Here is a 26,846-nt window from a genome sequence, read left to right on the forward strand (position 1 = left end):
GTGTTGTTTGTAGCTTTTGTGTTGTTTGTAGTATACTTCTCTTCGGAAAAGATTTTAACACCAATCGCTGCCAGTGAATACTTTGGTCCAAGGGGGTCTTCATTCTCCATCTATTTCTCCATCTAAAAGCACAAAGTGGCACCCTTGAGAAAACTTGCCAAGTCTAACGCGGACCAGATGCCGTCGCCTCCGCACGGGGAACTGTTGTCCCTGTGTTAAATTTCCTAACAACCACCCAGAAATATAAGCTAAAGCCTACAAGTTAGAGTCTGCTGTGGAAACCGTGGTCCTTTTTCATAACTAGCTGGTGGTGCAGGGCTTCTTCTCCAGAAAGCCTTTCTGAGTCCTTCTCCGAAAGCAGGCTCAGTCGGCATCGTGCAAACCTGTGTTGTTTACGCACTTAATTTAAAAAGAATAAGGTCTGGGTAAGCGAGGCTAGAATCAGGCGCGGGCTGCAGAGGAAAGGCAGTCTGCACGCGCTCAGAGGCTGCAGCTCCCTTCACTCATTATAGCCGCATGGAGGAAGCAGATTCAGGGACTGAGTCCACGCGCAAAGCAAAACACACACACACAAAAAAACCCTGTCTGCTTTTCGCTCAGGGATTTAGCAAAAAAGAGAAGGGGTGGTGGGAGGAGGGGAAACAGAAACCCCGTGGCCGTGCATTTCGAGCCTCTTTGCTGCTTCTTTTTTGCCTTGCTTTTCCCTTGCTAGAGGGGGAAATGTGCGCAAGCGGCATCCCCGGAACGAAAAGGATGGAGGCTTCGTTTCCCGGCCGGCTGCTGTTTCGGTGAGCTCGGCGGCGGCAGGATGGTTGCTACTACGGCGCAGTGGCGGTGATCGCTCCGCGCGCCATGGAGGAAGAGGACGCGGTGAGGTTGGGGCGCAAAGAGGAAGGGGAAGGGTCCCTGCAGCTGCCCCTGAGAAGGACAGAGGGTTGGGATGTGAGGCAGGCAGGCAGGAAGCCCTGGGCTTGAGTATCACGAGGGATGCAGACAGGACACAGCCTGTTCGGGGCGAGCTTCGTAATAAGCCCTTTGGGTCAAGTGGGAGTGGTTTAGGGTTCCCATTTCTTTTCCAGCAGGCTGCACAGTTCAACAGGTTAAGCTGCCATCTCCTCCTGCACCAGACTGGGGAAAGCTTCCTCTGTTGAACGACGCCTTCCGTGCAGCTGTTAAAAAAACCAAAACCAAAAGAGGGTCTGGAGGATGTGGGTTGGGGGCAGTGCCGGATTTACGTTTAAGCTAAACAAGCTATAGCTTAGGGCCCCACTCTCTTGGGGGCCCTGAAAAAAATTAAAAAGAAAAAACCACCTGGATGTACATTTCCAAAATATAAGATAAAAAAATAAAAATAAAACCTACATACAGCGACAGTGTTTTGTGTTGTGTAGGCTCCTATGATGTAAGTAATGGGCCCCGCCTGCTTGCTAGCTCCCTAAAATATCACTGGTTTGCTCAATTCAATATATAGGGTGCCCATAAATTACCATATGGCATACATTCAACACAAAAAACAGTGACAGTTTGTTGTTGACAAAGGACTGCTGGACATATAAAGGGCCCCATTACCTTCAGTAGCTTAGGGCCTCATCAAACCTAAATCCGGCCCTGGTTGGGGGAGATACACAGCCATTTCTTCGAAGGATGAAATACTGTATTTATTCAGGTGTTAAGGTTCCCAGCGTAGTGCTGTTGTTCTATACACTCTTCTATTGAGCTTCTGCCAACCTAGCAGTTCGAGAGCACACCAGTGCGAGTAGATAAATAGGTACCGTTGCGGCGGGAAGGTAAACGGCATTTCCACGCGCTCTGGTTTCCGTTGTGCCAGAAGCGGTTTAGTCACACTGGCCACACAACCTGGAAAGCTGTCTGTGGACAAACACTGGCTCCCATGCCCTGAAAAGCGAGATGAGCGCCGCAACCTCATAGTCGCCTTTGACTGGACTTAACCATCCCAGGGTCCTTTACCTTTTTTATATTGAGTAAAGGGGTAGGTCGTGCAACAGAAGTGTTTAGCTCGTGAAGTCCTATTTGTTGAAGTTCAATCAGGTGTCTCAGCAGCGCAAACCAAGTCACACTTACATGGAAGTAGGGCCCACTGCATTCACTGAGTTTTAAATGTGCATAGGATTGCAACCTGGGTTACTGTGTACCGTCTTCTGCACATTTGCTTAGACTCTAATGAACACAGTGGAGCAAGTAAACATACATAGGGTTGGGCTGTAAATAATATTTAAGAAGATGCAATCTGTTATTCTTCTTTGATGGATAAGATACCGTATTTTTCGCACCATAGGACGCACTTTTTCCCTCCTAAAAAGCAAGGGAAAATGTGTGTGCGTCCTGTGGAGCGAATGCAGGGGGGGGGGCAGGCGGGAAAAGCCCCCAAGAGCCGCACACAAGCTCCTTGCGCTCTTGCGGGCTTTTCCACAGGAGGGAGAAGGGACTGACTGGCCGCATCAGTCCCTTCTCCCACCTCCCAGAAAAGCCAGGAGAAGCCGCGATCTCTTTAAAGGAGTTGCACGGCTTCTGCGGGCTTTTGCGAGAGGTGAGGGAATCCCCCCACCTCCCAGGTAAGCCAGAAGAAGCTGTGCAGCCCTTTTAAAGTGTGCGCGGCTTCTGCCGGTTTTGTGGGAGGTGGGGGAATTCCCCCACTTCCCAGAAAAGCCAGGAGAAGCCATGATCTCTTTAAAGGGGTTGCGCGGCTTCTGCGGGCTTTTGGGAGAGGTGAGGGAATCCCCCCACCTCCCAGTAAAGCCAGGAAAGCCCTGCGCAGCGTCTCCCGGCAAGGAGAGGCTGCACAGGGCTAAAGGGGAAGCCAAAACAGCGAGTGGGATCCATCCCGCCCGCTGCCTTGGCTTGCTCCATAGCTGCGCGCAACACCTCCGGCAGGGAGAGGTTGTGCGCAGCCTGTACGCTGCTCTTTGGGGCTGGGGGGGGGAGATTTTTTTTCTTGATTTCCCCCCCTAAAAACTGGGTGCGCCCTATGGTCCAATGCGCCCTATGGTGTGAAAAATACGGTACTTTACTGTGGTATATTGAAATAAATGTTATGGCCATGAAAGGACTCTGTACCTCTTGGAAAGAACAGACTGCTGCTATTTACATTCAATTTTTTCCTTTTTTTTTGAAATAGAGAGACTACAATGAACCTTGTGTACAGTGTTCTGACATCAATTGGGGACTTACTGAAGAAGGAAAATTTTACTGCAGATCATGCCACAATGTTATAGAAGTAAGTAAGCAATTCTCAGTCTCACTTTTTTTTTTTACACTCCCAAATTCCCTTCAGTTTTTAAGTGTAAACCTTCATTAAAAATTAAATATATTCACCTAGTGTGGGACCTGTATTAAATATTGTGGCCTTGGTTCATTTTTTATTATCTGCAACTAATCACATAGTGGCTCTGGAAGTGGATGCATGCTGTCATCCAAAAATTTATCCATGTAGTCCAGGAATCCAGAAGAGCATTGTGATAGTGTTGTGGATTGTTGTAAGTCTACATCCATGGTAGCTTTGCAAATAGAAGCCTGCTCACCCAAAATGATCTCTGTTGTTCCATTGCGATACATGTTTAAAAGGACAAGAAGGCTTCTGGATTTTTTTGTGGTTTGTTGTTAACCTTATATGTTTTCAAAACTGTCTTGCAGAGGACTAGAGAAGTTATAACTGGTGATGCTACTACAAACGCCAGAGCACAGTCCATCTCTCGAGGCTTAAAAAAGAAGAAAAAACTTGGTATGTTGGCCAAAAAAAGAAAATGTGCTGTAAAAATACATGAAACATTTATATTCCCCAACCTTTGGCCTAATATCTTCATGAATGTATAAGCATAAAAAATGCTGTCTGGCAGTATTCGAAACTCCCATTGTTCTAGGCGCATTGCATGACAGGGAATTTCATTAGCGGGAGCAATTTCTGAGCTCTGGGCACAGTACTGCACCTGAGATTTCAGATTAAAACTGCAGAGTGGACCTTTTTCTGCTTCCCCACTTCCAGCTACTCTCTGAAGACTGGAGAAGAGACCCTCTTAAGAATATTAGGGCGTGGGCAGGGGAAGGACTAGACTATGTGAAAAATGAACATAATATTTTAGTTGCAGTTCGTTCATTTTCAGCTTTGTATTCTTGTTATAAAAAAGTGCATAGACATTCTATTGTTGTATCCATAACCTAGGTTTAAGGTGCCATTTAGCTCCTAGCTTTCATATCTCAGTTTCTTAACACTTTGTTGTTGTTGCTAGTCGTTTAGTCGTGTCCAACTCTTCGTGACCCCATGGACCAGAGCACGCCAGGCACTAACTTAACACTACTGTCTGGCAAAATATGCTAATCAGCTATGACTTCTCCATAGCTTTTGGATATAAATATGTTCCCCCAACATTGCTTCCAGATAGATTACAGCACAAATATCACTTTTAAGTCGACTGTTAACACTTTCTAGTGTACATTATTTGATCAGTAAAATGCTGACACACAGCTGACACAAAATATTACAGCTAGACTGTAGATGGGGACAGACTATTAATAGTACAGTGGTACCTCTGGATGCGAATGGGATCTGTTCCGGAGCCCCATTCGCATCCTGAACAGAACGCAACCTGTGTCTGTGTGTGCGCGTGTCATGATTCGTTGCTTCTGCACATGCACGTGACGTAACTTTGAGCGTCTGCGCATGCGTGAGCTCTGAAACCTTCCAGGTCACCACAGAGCGCAACCCGAAAACACTCAACCTGAAGCAACTTTAACCCGAGGTATGACTGTACATCAAAAGTTCAATGATCAAATCTTACTCCCTCGTAAGTGTGTTTAGGATCATAGCCTAAAATGCTTTATTGGTATAATTTTGGCTATTAACAAGCTATTAGTCATGACACTTATTTTTCTTTTAGAAAGCAGCTGGGAATGGTATATTTGTGAAGGCTTTCAATTCATTCTCTCGAAGCAAGCCGACGCACTGCAGGCTTTAGGAGTTTCTTCACAGTTCAAGGTACATTTGGCCTACTTGGTGCAGTGGTCCCATCTCACGAAATGCTAAATTATGGCTTAGTTTTAAGATGATAAACCACAGTGAGCCTCTGGCACAGCCACGGGGAGGAATACAGAACTTTGTTGTGATGTCCAAACCATGACAATCTGGTTAATCTATGGTATGTTGAAACCAAACAACTTCAAATTATGAGTTAAGAAGCATCCTTGTTTCAACAAACTACAGTTTAGATTAGCCATAGCTGAGGGTTCAGGCAGCACCAGCAGCATGCTAAACTGTGGTTAAAGCTAAAGCGGAAATAGAAGTTATCAATCTCCTTATAGCTGTTCCAGAAAGGGACAGGGTGTGTGTGTGCAGGCCCAAGATTCATTGTGGCTCACCATTGTAAACTGTGACTTAAGTGTGATTGCAGCCATTCCAGGAAATGCCTGGCAGTGAATTATGAAATTCAATGGACAGTTATGCAGCTTAGAACCATTGCGCATAATCTATGTGCTGCTTAATGAAAATGCACTTGTTTCCCAGAAGGAGGAGGCATGGAAGTAGGGGTGGGAGCTGAGAAAAGGAAGGAGGAGGGAGAAAAAAGTGATGGAGGTGCAAATGGGGTTTGCAAAAGGAGCCACGGGAAGGAGGGTTAGGATGAAAGCAGGTGTACAAAGGGGGCAGCAAAATAGAAAGGAGTAGCGTCATCATAATAGTGTGGAGGGTGAAAAGGCTGCTTAGGAGTTGCAATGTGGGGGGGGGGAGGAAGGTGCAGGAGGTTACCATAGAGGTGGTCTGTGTGCAATGGGAGGATTGCAAAAAAAGCAGGGGAGGAGTAAGCGTGGACATAGGCATGAAAAGCTGCAAAATAGGGCTGCAGAATAGAAGAGTGAAATGAGATTGGGAAGCTGAGAAGGGAGCTTATTAGTTGCATGGGGTGGGAAGGTGCAGCTCTAGGGGGTTAATGTGGGGGCTTGGTTAGCAGCAAAGTGAGCAGGGACACAGGCCCGCGTGTTTTGCATGCACATAAACATACACAAACGTGGGTGAATAACTTTTTTTGTTCTTATCAGGATGATGTTTTGTGGAAGTTCTGGAGAAGTTACCTTCAGAAGAGCCCGCAGGCTTATTGTGACAAGCCCCGTCGTGAAGTTGCGCGCGATATCTCGACAGTAAGTGCAAAGTTAGGAAGGGGTGATTAGCTGTCTTTTCCATGCCCACGTGGTCCAAGAGCATTTATGGAAACTTAGGCAACCTATCTTATAACTAAAAACCTACATTATGGCAGTGCTCAAAACCCTTTAAGAGGACCTTGTTTTGCTGGGAGCCAGAATTCCTTAACACAGTGGTTTTCAACCAGCGTGCCGTGGCACCCTGGGGTGCCTTGAATGATGGGCAGGGGTGCCGTGGGCAACACTGGCCTGTGTCCCTCCTTCCTTCCCTCCCTCCTCTGATGCTCTCTTGTGTCTCTGCCTCCCAAAGGCTTGCACAGCTTTTATTGCAGCAGCCCTGGCTATGAGTGTCACAGGCAAAGGGTGCCTCCGGGAGGCACCTCTCTTTGGGGGGGGGGGCAGCTCAGAGACCAGGGAGTGTGGAGGACTCCCACGGAGAGGGGAGAAGAGAGGCTGAAGGAACACTCCACAAGGGAGGGTGTTTGAAAAAGGGTGAGAAGCTGCCAGCTCTGCAGGCAAGGGGTGACATAACTGGGCTCCTGGGCTCCACAGGGGTGCCGCAGAAAAAATGTAGTTGGTCAAGGGAACCATGGACTCAGAAAGGTTGAAAACCTCTGCCTTAACACATTGCTTTTCTAGATACGTCTTGCTCTTCACTGACACATGGATGAAGACAGATAAAACATACCTTAATCCTCTGGTGAAAAGTTTATTTTATCCTAACAGTGGGATATATTTAGCATTGAAAAATGTTTACTTCAGATTGCCATTGGTTGTAAATATTTTGCTATTGAATGTGAATGTAAAGCTAGTAAGAAGTTCAGTTTTTTTAAAAAAAACTGTCATTGAGAGGGCGATTAAAGCCAGCAGGTGGAACCAAATATGCTATGTTTTCAGAAGACATGCTGAAAATGTGAGCAAAGATACAAAATAAATTATACTTAGTGGCTTTGTTTAGATGGTGTTTTTACGCCCATTGCAGGGAGTGTGAATAGGCTTTGGGATTGTGTGCATGCTGTCTTCAACATGAAAAGTAAGATATGATCCGGCACTGTGCTTGTTTGATCTGAAACCAGATTGTTCTCAACCCCCGCTTTTTTGTAAAGCTTTTTTATTATTTCATTTTATAATTATATAAAACAGAGATATCAATTCTCAAGCCCATCTTTTTACCTAGAATTGGCCCAGGTTGACAGATCTTTAAGGGTAAATTTATTATCAGATCCATCTCAGCGACAGTGGAAGAAGGCATATGTGATATTGAGGCCTGTTGCCACCTCCTGTAACTGGGGGGAAAATGTTATCTGAATCAGGCCAGTGACTTAAGCATATAATTATATGCATATTGCTTATCCTTGTGAATATGGCATGGGCTTAATGTTTCAAGAAAACTGTGGAGATGGCTTACATTGATTGGTTTTGGATCTATTGGTATGAGCAAGACTTGCTAGGAATGATTTGTGTAACAGATTATTTGCTAGTACAGTCAGCATGCAACTTGCGCACATTTAACTTGCGCTATTGTAGCTGTATGTTCCGGGCAGCTGCGATTGCACAAATTAAATGCACAGAAGGCAGAGAGCTTAAAAGCTTCTTCTGCACTGGGTTTCCCTGGTGTGGAAAGAGCTTTTCAGCCTTTCTTACCAGGCTCCGGGAGCCTTTTGTGGGGCTATCTGAGATATTGTAAGAGCCCCCCTGAGCCCACGAGAAAGCTTCCCAGAGCCTGGTAAGTAAGATGGAAAGCCTGGAGTTCTCCACCTTGCGTGAGGAGGTGAGAACACCCATTTGGCGTGCCAGCTTCCAGAGAGGTAGGGATGTTCACACAAGGTCTGTTCCAGGATTGTTCTGACTATACACGATTTTGGCTTTACACACAATCCCCGCTAGTCACGAATTTTAAAAAGAGGAAGGCATTTCTCCCTCCACCCAGTGCAGTTTGTCTGTATGCAATATACATAATTTTTAAAGTATTTACACTGTTACATATGCCTTATGAGGAACGGCTAAGGGAGCTGGGCATGTTTAGCCTGGAGAAGAGGAGGTTAAGGGGTGATATGATAGCCATGTTCAAATATATAAAAGGATGTCACATAGAGGGGGGAGAAAGGTTGTTTTCTGCTGCTCCAGAGAAGCGGACACGGAGCAATGGATCCAAACCACAAGAAAGAAGATTCCACCTAAACATTAGGAAGAACTTCCTGACAGTAAGAGCTGTTCGACAGTGGAATTTGCTGCCAAGGAGTGTGGTGGAGTCTCCTTCTTTGGAGGTCTTTAAGCAGAGGCTTGACAACCATATGTCAGGAGTGCTCTGGTGGTGTTTCCTGCTTGGCAGGGGGTTGGACTCGATGGCCCTTGTGGTCTCTTCCAACTCTATGATTCTATGATTCTATGATATATTTAAAGATTGCTGTTTTACTTTGCCAGCTAACTTTTAACTACATAATATTTATCTCTTTTATTGAAACCTGGTGATCATTACTGACTGCAGCAGAATATTTTTCTGATAAAACTGTTTTAAGGAAGAGGGAATTCCTTTTGAAAATGTAACCGTGCCCTGGTTTAGAGCTGTGCCGTTGGGAGTCTTACACCACTGTTTTATTTTGAAAACAGACGTGCGACTCGGATACTGACGTCGACAGGGAGCTAGAAATTACTAGAATTCTTGGCTTGGCTTCCTCTGCAAGTGATACAGATGTGGTATCCGAATCTAGCATGGGAGGTTTTTCTTCTACTAGCAATTTATCAGGTAAGACTAAACGTACCTTGAACAGTTAGTTTAGAAATGAAAACATTTTATCCTCTGGCTACTCTGGGGTGCTTAAAAGCTGTATCTTAATGACTAACATACAGTGGACTAGCAACTTGCGTGCATTTAATTTCCATGACCACAGCTTTATGCTCTGGGCTGCCAGCCAGCTGCGATGGCACAAATTAGATGCATCCAAGGTGGAGAGCTTAAAAGCTCTTTCCATGCCAGGCTTTTGCGGTGAAGGAAGACCTTTTAATCTCTCAAACTTGCTTACTGGGCTCTGGGAAGATCTCGTGTAGGCTCTGGAGGCCTTTATGGTGTCTTATGGGGTTCTCCAGGATCTTGCGGGGAGCCTTCCAGAGAGTGCCTGATCCACATGCCGTCTTCAGGGTTATTCTGGCTATACACAATTTTGTATTTACACACTATCCCTGGAACCTAATTCCCACACAGTTTGCTAGTCTTCTGTATGTAGCACACTTAGAATGTTTGTATTTTAATCATAGTAATTAAGAAATTCCAGCCTCAGCCTCGGTGAAAAGTCTGAGAGTGCTGTAGTGCTAGGTGTCCTCAACAGCATGTCCAGATTTGTAAAGTTAAATTTTCAAGAATAAGGGGAATCTTGTTTAAGTGGATTACGGTAAGTGGTTGCAAGGCGTATGGAAAAGCAGTACAAAGGCTGAATATTTTGTACAGTTCAGATGAGGGGGGTTGGGTCTGTAAGAACTGGGGGAAATTTTAGAGTGCCATTTTTTGGTTATGGTGACATCTGGGGGCATAATGTACACTTTTTTTGTGTGTGGAACGAGTGAAAATATGTGTCCTTTAAAGAAGACTGGTTTGCTGTGCTTTTATCGTTATTTAGCTTGGTCATTTATAGCTAATCCGTAGGATTCACAAATGGAAATTGATGAGGTGACAAACCCGGAAAGTGTTCTATCTTGCAAATCCTAACAACGTCCCAGCATTGTGTGATCTTGCTTGCTTGTAGAGTGTGCTTTTAAGACATTATTTTAAGAGTATCTATGTTGTAAAATAATTTTTTGTAGGTGAGTAGTAATGGGACGGGAATCAAAAAGGATTCCTCAAACTCAGGAATGGCATATTTTCACCATATTGCTTAGCGGCTGACAAATGGGAGCTTAAAATCTGTTTCTGTAACACTTAGGCATTATGTGATGCTTGGGGTTTTTAGATGTTTATATCTACTGACTGCCAGGTCATTGTTCTCCAAGCTGGCTGGTTGAAACCCTCCATTTGGTGCAGTATATAGACTTTGTTTGGGAAGCCTATTAAATTCGTAGGCTGTTATGACATGTCTTAAATTGTATGTTGAGTTAGGTTTAATGCTGACTGCCTAATATGCCCTGCATAATCCAGAACAAATAAAATGCAAAGCTGCTGTGTTAACAGGATGGCTACGAATAGAACACAAGGATTATTGTAAATCAGACTGAATATGGAATAAGCAGTAGAGTTTCTATCATCAGTGCTCTTGAGACACAGTCTATACATGAAAAAGGCGAAACTGATGACTGAAAGGATTACCTGAGGTTCATGCTTTTTGTGCTGTGACTCACATATACACAATAGACATTCAAAGCAGCTCTTGTGTTTCCTTCTAAGCTTTTAGAAGCCATGCAGTAGAGGGTGTTTTCTTAGTAACTATTTTCATTCGCTTTGTTCAGAGGCAGTAAAGGCAAAATGATACTCAGTGCGGTGGAGCTGCTGTTATTAGTAATTTTAACAAATCACTGTCCATACTGTCTTATAGGAAATGTGAATAGTACATAATCGTTAGTGCTAGATTTGGGGGGAAACGAGCACACACACAAACGCTGTTGGGATTGTAACATGCCTGCATGTGATTTTTCTCTAAAACCGTAATTGCAGGTCATTTATGTGAACAGGCTGCCACTGGTGTGATACTATTATTGTTATGAATGTTGTTGTTATTATTCATATTTGGGGTTGAGTAAGCTCTCCAAAAATAGAAAGTTAGCATGGCTTTCTTATTAAGAGTGTTGGATTAAAATTGTGGATTCCCTAGTCAGCCTTAAAGCTCACTGGATCGCCTTTGGCCTTTTAAAATTTCTTAGACCAACCTACCTTGTAGGGTTGTTTTGAAAATAAAAGGGGGAGAATATTATCCCATGTATCTCCTTGTGCTCATATAATAATTTTCAAAAGGGCTTAGAAATAATAGGTCACAAAACTATGAATGCTTTCTTCACCTCTGTTTTTTCCACATTGGTATTTTATTTTGGAGTTACATCTTCCAATTACTTTGCAAATAAGCATATACTTCATGTTCATTTGTCTTAAACTAGAGACTATTTGATTTTTATGTTTTGTTATAAAACACCTTCATGAATTTTTGAACTTTGCAGTCTTTTACTTTTTCTTATTATGCAACCTAACTTGTTACATGTTTCTTTGCTGTTTAGATATTCCTTTTTGTTTTCATAAGGAGTTTATATGGCATTATGAGAATGATTCATCGTCCCGAGCTGTATAAAGATACGTGGGTGTATAGAGCTGGGATAACTCAGTTGGCAGAGCACGAGATTCTTAATTTCAGGGTTGTGGGTTTGAGCCCCACGTTGGGTGAAAGATTCCTGCATTGCATGGGGTTGGACTTGACGACCATAATGGCCCCTTCCAACGCTACAGTTCTATGATTCTGTGTGTGACCTGCATGTAGAATACTGGCCTCCACCTGCCCTATTAGCAGTATAAAATCTGAGTCTCTGGGAATGATAGCTACTGATTTACAATCTTTTTATGCTTTGTCTCCAAAAGGCAGAAGCAGTTAAAGTTTTTTTCTCTTCCCTTTTTTCGTCGTTAAATTGTCATTCAGCAAGCCTGCAATTTACATGCATTTAACTTGTGTAAATTCAGCTTTATGTGTGTAGCAATTTTTTAAATAATAAATGGGTGAAAAGGGGACAGCCATTGAACCCAATGGGTTTTGACTATACACAATTTTGGCTTTAGGCACGATCCCTGGAACGTAACCCCTGCATAAGTTGCAGGCTTACAGTATTTCATTGGCTGAATTTTCCTGTATCACTTCTGCACACATTGGTGTGAAGTGATCTTTTTTTGAGGTTTTCCTCTTTGTAAGAAAGCTTGTGTCAATTCTTTCTAGTTGGTCCACTTTTCTGCTTTATTTTTAGCCAAGAACAAGGTTTACTTGTATAGAACAGTTGTACTTTAAGTGAAGCTGCCTTTGCACGTAATAATTTGTTTTAAAGCTTTAAAGATTACGTCATTTCCCTTGCTGTCCTCCTGGCTATGCTGAGAAGGGAAATCTTTTGTAGAGGTGTAATCTGCCGATGTGCTCGCACACACCTTTTGAGCCAAGCTCTAATTTGTGGTTTCGGCAGCTGTCTTTATTCTTTCATTCTCCATTTCCCATCTGTTTAGTTAGGAAAATGCATTTATTGATGTGAGATGAGATTTGCTATTAAGATTTGAAAACAACCCCCCTCCCCAATCCAGACACATTATTAAGTTTTCACTTGCATAGGATTTAAAGAGAATTAAAACCCTTCTGCTGCATTGCATAGTTTGGTTCAGTTGCTTGAGCATTGTATATGTCTGTCCTCTGCTTGTGGCAGAATGTTATCAAGCTAACTGAGCTACCACTTGGTCGTGGAACGAAGTATGTTATGATAGGTTTTCAGTTCCTCTTAATCAATGAGTTGTACCCAACCATCCATGTCAAGCTCAGTGTAGACCCATTGAAGTTAATGGATAGGTTAGTAACAACTAAAGTCCATTGAGTTCAGTGGGTTTATTTTGGGTATGACTTGGTCAGGTACAACCTCCTTTGTATATTGATCCAGTATACTCTGTAGTTTGGGTTAGCTTGCTTTTACCATGCTTGAATTATTTCCACAGGAAAATCTTTCTGGTCTGGATCAGTGGATGCTGGCTCATATTTACAGAAAATGAAGAAAGGAGAGATTAGAATGTCAATGCCAATGACCCTGGCTTTCTGCTACTTGGCATTGCTCTGGTTGAGGGAATCAATTACATTATCACATCTCTTAAGGTAAGAACAGTATCTAATAAAGTATTTTGTTTTTAAAGCCTGCTTTCCATTCTGCCTTTAACTATAGCTTTTTGTATTTAGGTAGAATAAAATATGATTAACTAAATAGTTTAATCACTTTTCTAGGTCAGTTGTAAATAAGAAGATTTGGTTTTTTACAGTGCTACTTTCCTAGAAAAAGAGGTACCAGAACTCACGTCCTTCGTTCTCTTAGAATGGCAGTGGCACCCACCTGAGAGGTGCTGGGAACTGAGTTCCAGTGAGATCTGACTGGGAAAAAGCCCTGCTTTAAAAAAAAAAATAAACTCACATTTCACCAGATAATTGTTCTCAACCTTTCATGATGCAGACAGTACAACAATATAATTCGACTAGTACAAAAAATTAAAATGAAACTAGCTGAAACCAACTGTAACAGCACCATTCACTAGGGCCTAAATAGCCATCAGAATAACAGTGTTTTCACTGCTTACAAAGGAATCCGGAGAAGTATGCATGTGGAGTTTAGAGGGGGAGCATGTCACAAGATGGACACTCTTCAGCCTTTTCAAGCTGGGACCACCATTAGCCTAAATATGGGTATAGGAACCCACATGTATCTGTCTGTCTGTCTATCTACACACACATATATACACACACATGCGTATACATATACACACATATGGTGGTAGTGCTGCTGCTGTGGCCTGCATTAGGATAGGCCAAATAGAGTTTGGATTTGATATCCCGCCTTTCACTCCCTTTTAAGGAGTCTCAAAGCGGCTAACATTCTCCTTTCCCTTCCTCCCCCACAACAAACACTCTGTGAGGTGAGTGGGCCTGAGAGACTTCAAAGAAGTGTGACTGGCCCAAGGTCACCCAGCAGCTGCATGTGGAGGAGTGGGGACGCGAACCCGGTTCCCCAGATTACGAGACTACCGCTCTTAACCACTACACCACACTGGCTCTTTTTTATTCTAAAAATATTTTAAAAATATTTTAAAAATATTGTTGGACTTCCCTGATTGTTAGCGATAGTGGCTGGGACTGATGGGAGTTGGGAGTACAACAACATCTGGAGGGCCAGAAGTTCCCCATTCCTACACAGTGGGCCCTGACCCACAAGTTGAAGACCAGTGGAATACCGGTAGATTAACTTGGAGGCTGAAACAACGCAACAGCACTTTTCCCCTGGTGCCGTTGGGCCGGCCCTCACTTAAATATAGTGTGACCACCTCACAGTACACCAGTTACACAGATCTCTACAAATTACCCCAGATTATCTAGTGGGGGGGACTTGTGTGAGGGAAAACTTAATGATTTGGAGTCTCAGGCAGGATTTGATCAAATAAACAAGAAAGATTTTATTAAACAAAGGAGGTTTATGACACAAAGTGGGTAAAACAAAGGATACTTCAGATTATAATGTTATTTCAGGTAACCATTTACCTAATAATATTTATACTAAATCTAACTGATGGACTCCTAATCAAGCACAGCTTCTTTTAAACTTCAGTTGGCTTATGTTCAGTTACTTCGCTTCAGGTAAATGTTACAGGTTTTTAGACTAAAGAGTGAATGCTCAGCTTATTTCCAGTTATTTCACTTCAGTCCTTTCTCAGTTGTTGCACAGCTGTTGCCACTTAATACTTTGGTTCTTAAACAAGGTGGTACTTCCTGTCAGTTACAACCCCCTTTGACAAACCTACTCCTGAGGTACTCCACGTAACAGACCCAAGGGATCACCACACCCCTCTTAACTGGTTTGGGAGACTTCTCTTCCTAGAACAGACATGGCCAAACTTGGCCCTCCAGCTGTTTTGGGACTACAACTCCCATCACCCCTAGCTAACAGGACCAGTGATCAGGGATGATGGGAATTGCAGTCCCAAAAGAGCTGGAGGGCCAAGTTTGGCCATGCCTGTTCTAGAAGAATCTCTCCCCTCCTGACCGGAATGAGTCCTAAGTAGACTTTTATCTTTCCAGCTTCTACGTCTCCTGGCTCTTCCTCAACCTCCCAGTTACTAACTATCACAGGACACCACACACTGTCCTTCACACTAAGCTCAGAGACTTCTCTCTCTAGCTTTTGATATATTCCTCAGAGTGGATGTTTCTACCCAGAACCAACTCTCTCTCCTCTCACTCCCTATCTCCCAACCTAAAACCTGTCTCTCCAAAAACCTCTCCTTTTCAACTCCCTCTCCTGGAACCCCGGCCAATCAGAAGCTGCTGTTCGCTAACCATTTGCTAGCAGGGAAAAAGAAAAAGAAAACACTAGGTGTTCGCTGAGCCCGTATTTTATACAGTCTGTATATGATGTTTGTTTGTTAATGTGAGGTGTGATATGCCTAATAAAGGATTTTGAATTGAATTGAATAGAAAACACTAGTTGACCCAAGCCTGCCCAGCAAAACAAACTTTTCCCTCACAGAGGCCATATGCACTTGGCTGGTAACATGGCTTTCAAAGTTCTGGCCGGCTACATTTTGTCATACCTTCTATGATTTTCACCTCCTAACTAGCAGTGGCAAATAATTTTTTTTAAAGTGGGAGATCAAAAATTAACTCCCCCAATTTTGCAATTTCTTAGGCATTACAAGCCTAGTTGTGGACTTTGGCTTGGCTCGACATTCACAACATGCACCCTCTCATCTGCCCCCTCTCGGCCCTTCCTCGTGTTTTTACAAGCTAATCAATTTATGAAGATCTAAAAACTGCTTTTTTTAGCTTGGGAAGTGTAGGCTTTTCAAAATTCCTCTTTACTAATTGCCTAGAAGAATAGAAGTCTGCAATTGTCAGAGTTAACCAAAGGGCTGTTTCTTCCAAGCATCCCCTTCTTTTTGCACTGATTGATATTTCTGCATAGATGTGCCCACTTCCAATAATTGCACACCACTGTTTAACAGTGCAATATGGATGGGTTTCTACTTTTGCTCTCATTAATTAAATATATTTTAAATGTAATATTTATTCGTGATTTCACTCAGCTGTTACGTTTTAGCTTTGTATCTGTGTCTTGTCATGCATTTTGAACTAAAATCAGTATGTACATCTTGATTTTACTTCTACTCCTTTCATTAAGGCTGGTAATGGATGGCCACATCCCTTACTTGAATGCTTATAAAGATTTCCCAGAGGAGATGAAGGTATATGGGACGGACTGCAAGATCTTCCATGTAAAGGTGACCTTCATTCATCTACCTTCTGTGAAAATGTTTACCCGTTAAATACATGTATGGCGGCTCTGATGAATTAAAAGTAGATTTTTCTTACTGATCTTACAATTTCTGGAAATGCTGTTTAGCCTCACTGGCTCCTTCCAGGCATTGTCTAATGTCTGTTATTACTTTCTGCTATTCCCCCCAGTGCTCTCACCGGTTATTTAATCTGTGGTAGTCAGCTCTTTCTTCTTCTTCTTTTCTCCTTCTCCTTCTTTTCTCTTTTTTGCATTGCAGCAATGTAAAATGGGGAGCATTTTAAGTTGGAGAGATGGTTTTTCAAAACATTCCTCCTTTGAATGAATACCACCAGCACCGATCAGCTGATTCAGAGGGGCTTTCTTCATTAGTGAGAAGGGTTTTACATTGAAACTTCTGGTTAAAACAGGGTCCTTCCCCCCCTCCAGTAGGGAATAAATTTCTTTTCTAGCAAGAGGTTTCCCCACTGCTGTTTTACATCCTGCACCATAGCTCTCCTTAGATACATCTACTGTTCTGCCATAACTACTATGCCACTACTCCTACTTAGTTTGCTTTGTTGTGCTTTGGGGCACTGCCGTTCCAATAGTACCTCAGATTTGTCAGCACCACGTTGCATTGTTGTGAATAATTGTGAACAGCAAGAATGCGTGTTTAAGATGTGCAGAGGTGCCTTTTTCACTCGGGAGATAAACAGAGCAGGTGCAAACTTGCAAGAGGGAGTCACCATCGCAGAGAAGACTTGAAGTTGAACCCAAAAAGTTCGCCTGCTAGTTTTTTCAGCTAGCAAAATGGGGGTGCCATGTTGTCCTTAACCTCAGGCAGCTAATTGTCGCTAGCCAATCCCAGCTTCTCTTCCCACCAAGGCTTCTGATTCTGTGGCTTTACCTGGGCAAAAACATATTTTATGATGGCAGGCAGCGTTGCTCAGCCTGTGGGCAGGAATTGGGACACCCCCCACATTCCACCTGGGGCAGGGGAATCCTTTGTTTATTGGGAGATATTCCTTTCTGTTCTCCCAACATAACTTGGCCTAGTAAAAATGATTGCTGTACTTATTTTTGTAATTTACATTTGGATTCTAAATTCTGATGGGGGCTTACTTATAAATTCTGCGGCTCTCTATATGTTCATTGTTTCAAGCTATCTACAAGTAAGTTCAAGCTAGATAAATGTTTGTTTCAGCTTTGTGACAATTACTTGCAGTTCGTGAGATTCGTATACAGTTCTTTTAATATACTGGAGGCAGACCCTATCCCCTGTGGGATAGGTCTCAGTAAACATCCCCACAAAAATCCACAATGTACAAGAGGCTGCTTGCTCTTCCTGGTCAGCTGACATTTGCAGTGACTTGGTCGCTCCTACAATGAGCACACCTCCTTAAACATATCCACATTTCACTGGATACCAGGACTGGATATCCATCCATTCCAAGTGGAGGAGAGGTACAGCCAGCTTTTTCTCTGTGCACAAGTGTGGTGGTTGTTAGTATAAGGGCCTTTCCCCTATTGATGGGGGAGAATACCTACATCGTTTTCTCCTGACCCTTTTTTGTCTCTTCTGGAAGTGGTCACTATTTCATATTACGCTTTCCCACCCCCACCCCCACAGCAGCTGTTTCACGACAGGCACATATAGCACATCCTCAAAATGCTATACTGTATATGCCCACTAGCCCCAAAGGGTTGACCACCCCTACCTTACTATATAGATTGTTGGGCATATTCTAATCCATTCTAAATGTTTGCATACAAGTAATAAATCTTACCATTTTCATAGGATAATAGCTCTTTCCTTGTTTGGTCCACTGCCATAGAATTTCCATGAATATTTTTCTTCTGTATTAGAATCTTGTAAATACTGTGAGCATAAAGGTTTTTTTAAAAAAATTATTATTATTATTATTATTTAATCATTTTTCAGGTGTTTCCTATACTTCATGTGGTATATTCATCTTAAAGTTCCTGGTGAAACTGTGTCTTGAAAAAGATTCCCTTCATCTGTGTTTACGCCTTGAGGTGCTGGAACTGTAGGCTAGAAACTGCGCAGCGAAAGATTAAAAGCATTTGATACTGCTTCCTTAAATGTTCTCCAGGTGTTGTTTGGGAAATGGAGAAGTTGGGACAGCATGGTAATTAGTAGTCATCTCCTCGGTGTGCCTCACCCTTTCATTTCTGATTACAAATTCTTCCTTGGTGGCATTCAGCATCGGCCACCTCACTGAATAAAAGCTTCCAGTGATGCTATTGGAAGGAGCTAGAAGATCTGAAGACAGCCATTTAATACCAGAGTGAAAAGACTTGTGGTAGAGTCATTCACAAAGCACAAAACTGTGTTTTGCTCTAGTGCTGTGGGTTAGTTAACTGTGTTAGTTCCAAAATTCACTGGGTTCATAAATGTGTGTGTGGCTGTACACTCTCCTTTCCGACTATTACAACCAGTTGCCTGAGGCTTCAGGAGGAAGAAAAGACTTCGCTATTGCCCATGGACCTCATTTCTCTGCTGCTCTTGGTTCTAGAGAGAAGTTCAGGAGATCCTTCCTCTTCGCCTCTCTCTCCTGAACTTATAGGCAGTCCTCAAAACTATATTCCTTTCCTGTAGTACCCTGCTTTCAGTCCACACTGACATAACTAGGTTCTTGTTCACAAGGAAGTAAGGCTTTGTTTCCAAGCAGGTTCTTGTTTCACTCTTGGCCATGGAGAGCATTTTGGACCACAGCGCCAGTATCTGGGTTGTCTACTGGAAATACACTTGCCACCTGTCCTTTCCATGGATTGCCTCTGATTCCTACCTGCATTGGACTCAATGACACAACCTGATTTCATGCCAGTTATTCCTTGTAATTGGGCAGAGATGCTTTAGTGAGGCAAGTGAGTAAAGGAGGTGGTTATGAACAGGCAAACAGGATGTTCTGTGTCAGGTAGGGGTGTGTGTGTGTGTGCGCGTGCGCGTGTGTGTGTTCAAATCATGGTTTATTTTTCTCAAATATGCTGCATCTGGCTTTCATTTTACCAGAAGGATAATGAAGCTTTGAAGGATGGATATATATTTTTTTATCTGTCCTATTTTACCTGTCGTGCCTATTTGAGACTTACAAGAAGAAGCATTTGAGTTCTTAATAACCCCCTTCTTTCGTGCCCAAAATAGCAGCTTCCTCGTCTTTCTGGTTAGGATTTGGGGACCTGAACCTCTTCTGTTCAATCTCTCTCTTTCTTTTTTTAATCGGTTTGGAGTTAATGAAATTAACAGGTGCCATACATAAGTAGCATTTTATTTTCTCTCTTGAAACAGCTTCAGAAATGACAATAAGCAAGGGTGAGGCTCTTTAAAAAGAGCTGAGGAGGAAGTTCATTTCTGACATTTATTGTAATCAGGTGTATCACGGGAATCTGCTGTTGTGTAACAGAAACTCTGGCTTGTCCTTACCTGCTGAAGTATTGCTTAACAGAGAAGGAAGATAGGCTTACTGAAATGTTGGTCAAATTCAAACTAATTTTGCTTTCTGCCATTATCTTTTAATATTTGTGAGTGAGAGAGAAGCTGAATGAGTGTGTCAACGGGTGTGGCTTTATATGATTCCCTATATATATAGGGTGAGTCCTTTAGAAGAGGCCCCGTGAATACAGAGTACACATGTTCCATGGGGCCTCTTTTAAAAGACTCACCCTGTATATGCAAGCTTAATTGTGTTATTCAAGCGGATCTGCCTCACAGGACTATCCAGTGAACGCTCTTTTCTGCCGTGAAGTGTAATCCATGATGAATAATCCTATGGGATGCAGGTGGCGCTGTAGGTTAAACCACAGAGCCTAGGACTTGCCGATCAGAAGGTCGGCGGTTCGAATCCCTGTGATGGGGTGAGCTCCCGTTCCTCAGTCCCTGCTCCTGCTAACCTAGCAGTTTGAAAGCACATCAAAGTGCAAGTAGATAAATAGGTACCGCTCTGGCGGGAAGGTAAACGGCGTTTCCGTGCGCTGCTCTGGTTCGCCAGAAGCGGCTTGGTCATGCTGGCCACATGACCCGGAAGCTGTACGCCGGCTCTCTCGGCCAATAAAGTGAGATGAGCACCGCAACCCCAGAGTCGGCCCTAATGGTCAGGGGTCCCTTTACCTTTACCTTATCCTCTAGCAGCAGAACAGAATTTATATATGGTTGTGTGAATGATTTAAACTCATTTTCTATGTAGATCTCCTTGCTCATGGCCTGACATGTGCGAGTTGATCTGTGGAGACTGTGGTTGGGGTGTGCATGTGTAAGTGTGCACACCATGAGAGAGAAAGATAAGCCATTCTTACAGTGTGTGAATTGGACTGCTGATTCCATATTCATGCAACATGCTGATCAGGTTGCATCAGCTATGAAGGTGGATAGGGCAAAGGGAGGGCATAGTCTCAGCGAGAAACATATGTTGCACAAGTACCCCAATCTAATTTCAAATTTTCTAACTTCTCCCCCAGACAAATCTGGGCTTACCACCTATACGGCTGGTGTTTCTTTTCCCACAAGAGCTTAATTTCATTGGTATTGCCAGACATGGCTGTTTCTGCCTCGGAGGGAATCTGCTGCCAGTATCTTATCTCCATAGCTGGGTGTTGCATCTCCTTCACGAATTGTTTATTCCTTAGAGCAAGCCAGGATATTAGGCAGCTCTCTAAGTTAAGCTGTAGGCGGTTCACCCACATATTAGTTCTTTCCTGCCATTTCTTGGCCCTTTAGTAATCCCAAGGCACACCCTCCGTTCGTTACATCACCAGGAGCATGTGCTTCACAGATATTAGAAGATATGTGTCCACCCTTTGCTGTTAAACTGTTAAAAAATAAATTTGTGTTTGCAGTAATGCTAAAAAGGAAAGACACTCCAGTGCCAATAAGCATATTATATTATTGTGTTCATATTGGTATGCTACTGTTAGCCACTTTACATTTTCTTTTGGGAGGAAAAGGTACAGAAAAGGAAATGAAAATGAGTCCTAAAATCTCTCTGAGCCTGTGCTTATTGTGGTGAATATATTTTTATTCTTATGCTATCATCTTTTTTCTCCATGAACATTTCATTGTTCATAATATATAATAATAATAATAATAATAATAATAATAATAATAATAATTAATAATTAATAATAATAATAATAATAATATAAATTCATATACTGCCTTTTAGGGATAAAACCCTTTCTTATAAGGTAGTGTCGGGTAATATTCAAGCTGTGTTTAAAGACAGCCTCATAGACTGCATTAAAGCAGTCGAACCTTGAAAGGGCATGGGTAATTCTATTTTGTAAAAAAAATCCATCTAACCACCCCTGCTCCAGTTTTTAAAACCAGCAAATAATCACTTTATACTAAATTCAGTTGGAAATACATGATCATTTTGCACACCCCACTTGAGTTTAAGGTTGTGTGGTACAGCTATTGTTGCTCTGGGAATACATTCTTATTTCTCTTGACCTACTGCAGTTGTTGGTCAATCAGGTGTCTGAAGCACTACAAAAATCTGCCTGACCTGTTTGACTAGAGTCAATAGCAGGACACGGAAAAATGTATACATACCATTGAACATATTACAGTTCTTTTCAGAGATATGAAGGTGCTGTGATAAGACCATTATTGCCGACACTTTTTCTTGTCCTGCTTCTTTGGGGGACAAAACACACCAACGAGGAATGGAATTATCAGATATAAAGCTCCCCTTCTTTGTCTGAAAGATAGAAAATCCAAACTTCTGCCCTGTGTTAAATACACTTGTTTCCATTACTCTGTACCAAAAGCTGTGTCTTCATGATAGACAGATTGACCATTGTTAGCCATTTAGCTGTAGCAGCAGTAGTTTCTTCTAGTCTTCTTTTCTTTCTTTTTTAATTTTAAGTTTATTGTGTTGCTACAGCTGTATGTGGTCTGGACACCATTTTCTTTCCCACAATGCTCTGGATGCAGCACTAGTTCCAAACCATTGTTGCAAAGGGTGGAAATGGCAGACACCACAAAAATACAAGAGCCTCCATTGGTAGCTGCTATACTCTCCCTCTGTCTGCTCCCAGTTCCTCAGTAGGAGCTAGGCCAATGAGAAACAAGCTGTGGTGGCGTGATACTGCTTGTGGCAACAGCACAGTAAAGTTGTTGTTGTTGTTTAAAGCCCTAAAAAAATCTACTACCAATGGTGAAAATAAATTACCTCCACCCTGAGCCTCGTGATTGCAAATTTGACCTCTTTCCCTTGCTTCTCAAATTAACTAAATGGTTCCCACTTTCTTAATCTAAACGGGGTTGTGAAGTTGGGGGGCCACTTGGGTTTACTTCTGATGTAGCAATTTTAATCCTTACAATCCTATCTGTTAAAGAAAATTTCCAACAGATGTATGAATTAGGCGAAAGGATGTAAATACTAGCAGGCTGAAGGAAAATACAAAACAATTAAGGGGGAATAATGAAGAAGGAATCTTAATCTGATTTGTATTTTAGAAATGTCAGTGTAGAAAACAGTGAGTCACTAGGTCATTGTTATTTCACGTACCAGTTTGGCTGTAAGTTTTGCATTTGGCAGTCAATGGCAATATTGTCATTACCCTTACATAATTGGCAACTGGTTGCACTGGTGCTGTTGCATCATAAATTTCTGTATCTACAATATTCCAGTATTGTGTGATACTCTTAATCGCATATGCGACATGTTTACTTTTACAAGTGATTTTTGCGGGTGTTTTGTGATAGAAAGTTGACTGGGTATTGAAATTCACCAGGTAACTCCCACCGAGCTAGAGCTCTGAAATTTGGCACACATGTACCCTAAAAATTGCTTTAAAATTTCTGGAAGTGTTATATTCCTAAAAAAAGGCTCTCTGGGTGATTTAGCTCCATAAAACTGAATTTGATGCAGATGTAGCTCAAAGTTATTAGAAAAGCCTGAAAATTTGTCACTTTTTTTTAATATTACTGCTAACCTTAAAAAAATAATAATTGAGGCCTGAAATTTAACTCATAAGAGAGGCTGCTGGCCCACCAACAGCATACAAATCAATATGGCTAACCTGATCCAAAACACACACACACGAAAACAAAGATCACCACAGCCAATCACAAGCAAACAATCACACCCTAGGCCAACCCCAACCTCTCTCACCACCAAAGGAACACAAGTGAACAACACAAGCAACGCTGACACCAAACTCTACATACATTAAACATAATAGAAACACCGCCACCCGACCCCACCCCCATCCATCTTCCCTCTCTCCACCCCCCCTTTCTTTTTTCTTTCTTTTTTCTTCTCCCCCTAATGCCTCAACAAATGAAACGGATTTGTAAAAATGTTACATGGAAGAAGAAGAAAAAATACGAGGCACTACACTTCTGTAAAACAAGAAAATCCTTAATAAAAAATATTTTAAAAAAGAGAGGCTGCTGGCATTCCACTAACAAGGAGTCCCGCTGCTTTTTTACATACTTGAATTAAGCTTTATTTAGTGTGTGTGTGTGTGTGTGTGTGTGTGTGTGTGTGTGTGTAATACTTGCAGGAGCACATCCTTTTTCCTATCTTCAGGTACTTGCTGTGGGGAGAATTGTGGGAGCAACACACTTTCCAAGCAGTTCAGTGCAGGGAGGTTAAACAACAACAGCCCTCCCCACCTTGTGCTGGGCTGTCAGTGCAAATGGGAGTTGGAGGACATCATACTGCCTACCCCTGTGCTATATTGGTGTTCACTAATAGATGTACAGTGAAAATCTCACTAGTATAGATTTGCCAGAGGAGGCATTGGAGTGGCTTTGGGTGGAGTAAGTTTGCTACTCCCCTGTTTCGGAACGTTCCAGTTCTGTTCTAAATTATAGGCTAAATACATACTTCGGTTGCCTTTTGTATGGGGAAAAAATATTACTTTATAAGGGAAACAGTACAGTAGTATTTGTATTTGCGGGAGTATTTCTCCCCCCCCCCCATGACACTGTCCAAATAGTAGAATTGTAATCCAACACTTAGAATTGTTTCTCATCACCAGATAATTAAAATTAAGCCCTAGGCTGTGACACATTTAACATAACAATCTGTTTCGTTTTAAATAAACATTTTTGAAAACAAGACTAATAGCTCTTTCTTCAAAGTAGTTAAAATGTTTATATGGATGTTTGAGGAAATAATTTGGATAGAAGCATCATTCCCAGTGCTGTAATTCCCTCATGTTCATCTAGATTAAAGGTAAAAGGACCCCTGACCATTAGATCCAGTCGTGGCCGACTCTGGGGTTGCAGCTCTCATCTCGCTTTATTGGCCGAGGGAGCCGGCGTACAGCTTCCGGGTCATGTGGCCAGCATGACTAAGCCACTTCTGGTGAACCAGAGTAGTGCACAGAAACGCTGTTTACCTTCCCACTGGAGTGGTACCTATTTATCTACTTGCACTTTGATGTGCTTTCGAACTGCTAGGTGGGCAGGAGCAGGGACCGAACAACGGGAGCTCACCCCGTTGCAGGGATTCGAACCGCTGACCTTCTGATCGGCAAGTTCTAGGCTCTGTGGTTTAACCCACAGGGTCTTATAAAATAGTATGCCATGGTGGGATGAAAAGGTTTGGTGGAAGGGGAGGGCTGATGACAAGTCAGATGAGAAGGGGAAATGCCCTTCTGAGAAGGTGTGACAGTCAGCCAAATAAATTTGCCGCGCCACATAGCATGCAAATGCAGGAGGTGTGGTATTGCTTGAATATCCATGGGGGATTTCTTGGGCTGGGTTCTGCTTTGCTGGTGGCCCCCCAAATATTGGGTTACTTGTGCAGCTGGATTGCTCCTGGAGGTAGAAGAGAGGCTGGCAAAATGCAGAGTTAGACTATTAGTTCTGATGACACATTTCTTGGTCCTAATAATGCAGTGCTCTTTCATCTTATGTCCTTCGGGGGGGACGGGACGACTTTGACAGCTTATTCGATTGAGAGAGCTAGTTTAGGGTTGCCATAAACCAGGACACCCTGGATTTTCTTTAGGAAAACCCCAAAGTTGTTGAGCTATTTATTTATTTATTTGCAGTGGTACCTCGGGTTACAAATACTTTGGGTTACAGACTCTGCTAACCTGGAAGTAGTACCTCGGGTTAAGAACTTTACCTCAGGATGAGAACAGAAATTGTGTGGCGGCGACAGCAGCAGCAGGAGGCCCCATTAGCTAAAGTGGTATCTCAGGTTAAGAACCGTTTCAGGTTAAGAATGGACCTCCGGAACAAATTAAGTTTGTAACCATTGGTACCACTGTATTTACAAAAACATAACTTTTCAAATTGACTTGCCTCAGATCCAAGACAAAGCACCGCCCTTTGAAAATTTCCCCCAGATGTCGCCTTTGAAATCCCGGTAATGTCCGGTAAAATCCTAAAATAATTGGGTGCTCAGTTATATTTGCATCCTGAACAGGGCATATTTTTGACAGTTAATTTTTCTTTATTAAATATTTATAACATTATTCCTATACTTCTTATGTGTTGGACATCAAGGAAAGCATATTCCTTCAAACTCGTAGCTCTCATTATTAAAATGCTGCTTTGACTACCTATCCCGAAATGTCTGAAGACCGACGTAAACCCTGATGTGCAACAGTCCTGTAAAGCATGTATTTCTTGTTTTTCAGGAAAAGTGCTTCAGGCAAAAAGGTTGCTTTTTTAAAAAAACAAACTTGCTGCTCTGAAAGATTGCAAGCATAATACAGCTTGTAGACATTTTACATGCATGAGTAAACTTTTTGCTGGAGTTGTGTATGCCTTGTGCTATTTGTGGACTCCAGGGGAACCTAAGAATGTTTTTATTGTTTGTTTGTTTAATTGGCATTATCAAAAATGAAACTTTTGAATGGATGTCTTGTTTTCAGAATGCTAAATGCGTGGAAAGAACGGAGAATATTTTTTGCTACGCCATTAATAAGCACTTTTCTCTGTAAAACCCATGACATCTCTCCCCTCCTTCTTGTGCTTTCTTCTGTAATACACATATTCACAGAATTTCCATCATGACAGAGCTGTGTTAAGATTATCCCATCGAGACTGAAACATGTATGTGCTACTTATAGGCACCTGTTTGTAAGTGCAAACTTGATGGTTTATGTGATCTTTTTGGACACAGGCAGACTTCCACAAAAGTTCTCACCAGAGGCAAGCATCCTTGACTCTGTCGAGAAGAACATAGGTAAAGGTAAAGGGACTCCTGACCATTAGGTCCAGTCGCGGACAACTCTGGAGCTGCGGTGCTCATCTTGCTTTATTGGCCGTGGGCGCCGGTGTACAGCTTCCGGGTCATGTGGCCAGCATGACTAAGCCGCTTCTGGCGAACCAGAGCAGCGCACGGAAACGCCGTTTACCTTCCCGCCAGAGTGGTACCTATTTATCTACTTGCACTTGGACGTGCTTTTCGAACTGCTAGGTGGGCAGGAGCAGGGACCGAGCAACAGGAGCTCACCCCGTTCGCGGGGATTCAAACCACCGAAGAACATGGCAGCACACAAAAGACCCCCTTCTCTCTCAAGGCCACAGCAGATTGAAGGGGCAAAAGACTACCTCTTCCTCCAAACCTTCCGGCATGTGTCAGAGAAAATTGGGGAGAAGAGGAGCTTGGTGGTAACAAATAATAACTGGCTAGCAATCCAAGCCAATATTTGTGGGCTCCCAGGCAATACATTCCCCCCCCCCCAAGCAATGAGAGCCTATATGTTTGGGAGCAGAACTCTGCTTGTGGTTGTTAGGATCA

At 42.6% G+C, this 26,846-nt stretch overlaps 1 protein-coding gene across 3 annotated transcripts in view; it reads left to right on the plus strand.

Moving 5' to 3' along the window:
- Window positions 1–730: 730 nt before the first annotated feature.
- TAF1B (TATA-box binding protein associated factor, RNA polymerase I subunit B) overlaps window positions 731–26,846 on the plus strand; it is a 39,601-nt gene continuing 13,485 nt past the window's right edge. The window contains exons 1-8 of one of the 3 annotated variants that reach the window (XM_053380969.1): window positions 731–870; window positions 3,137–3,235; window positions 3,652–3,739; window positions 4,893–4,990; window positions 6,046–6,144; window positions 8,755–8,890; window positions 12,800–12,953; window positions 16,018–16,117. In XM_053380969.1, the coding sequence (XP_053236944.1) occupies window positions 853–870; window positions 3,137–3,235; window positions 3,652–3,739; window positions 4,893–4,990; window positions 6,046–6,144; window positions 8,755–8,890; window positions 12,800–12,953; window positions 16,018–16,117 (792 nt within the window). In that variant the 5' untranslated portion in view covers window positions 731–852. The remainder of the gene's footprint in view (window positions 871–3,136; window positions 3,236–3,651; window positions 3,740–4,892; window positions 4,991–6,045; window positions 6,145–8,754; window positions 8,891–12,799; window positions 12,954–16,017; window positions 16,118–26,846) is intronic. The other 2 variants (XM_053380970.1, XM_053380968.1) reach the window with 2 other exon arrangements.

The sequence above is a fragment of the Podarcis raffonei genome, chromosome 3 (genome assembly GCF_027172205.1).
Source record: "Podarcis raffonei isolate rPodRaf1 chromosome 3, rPodRaf1.pri, whole genome shotgun sequence".
NCBI lineage: Eukaryota > Metazoa > Chordata > Lepidosauria > Squamata > Lacertidae > Podarcis > Podarcis raffonei.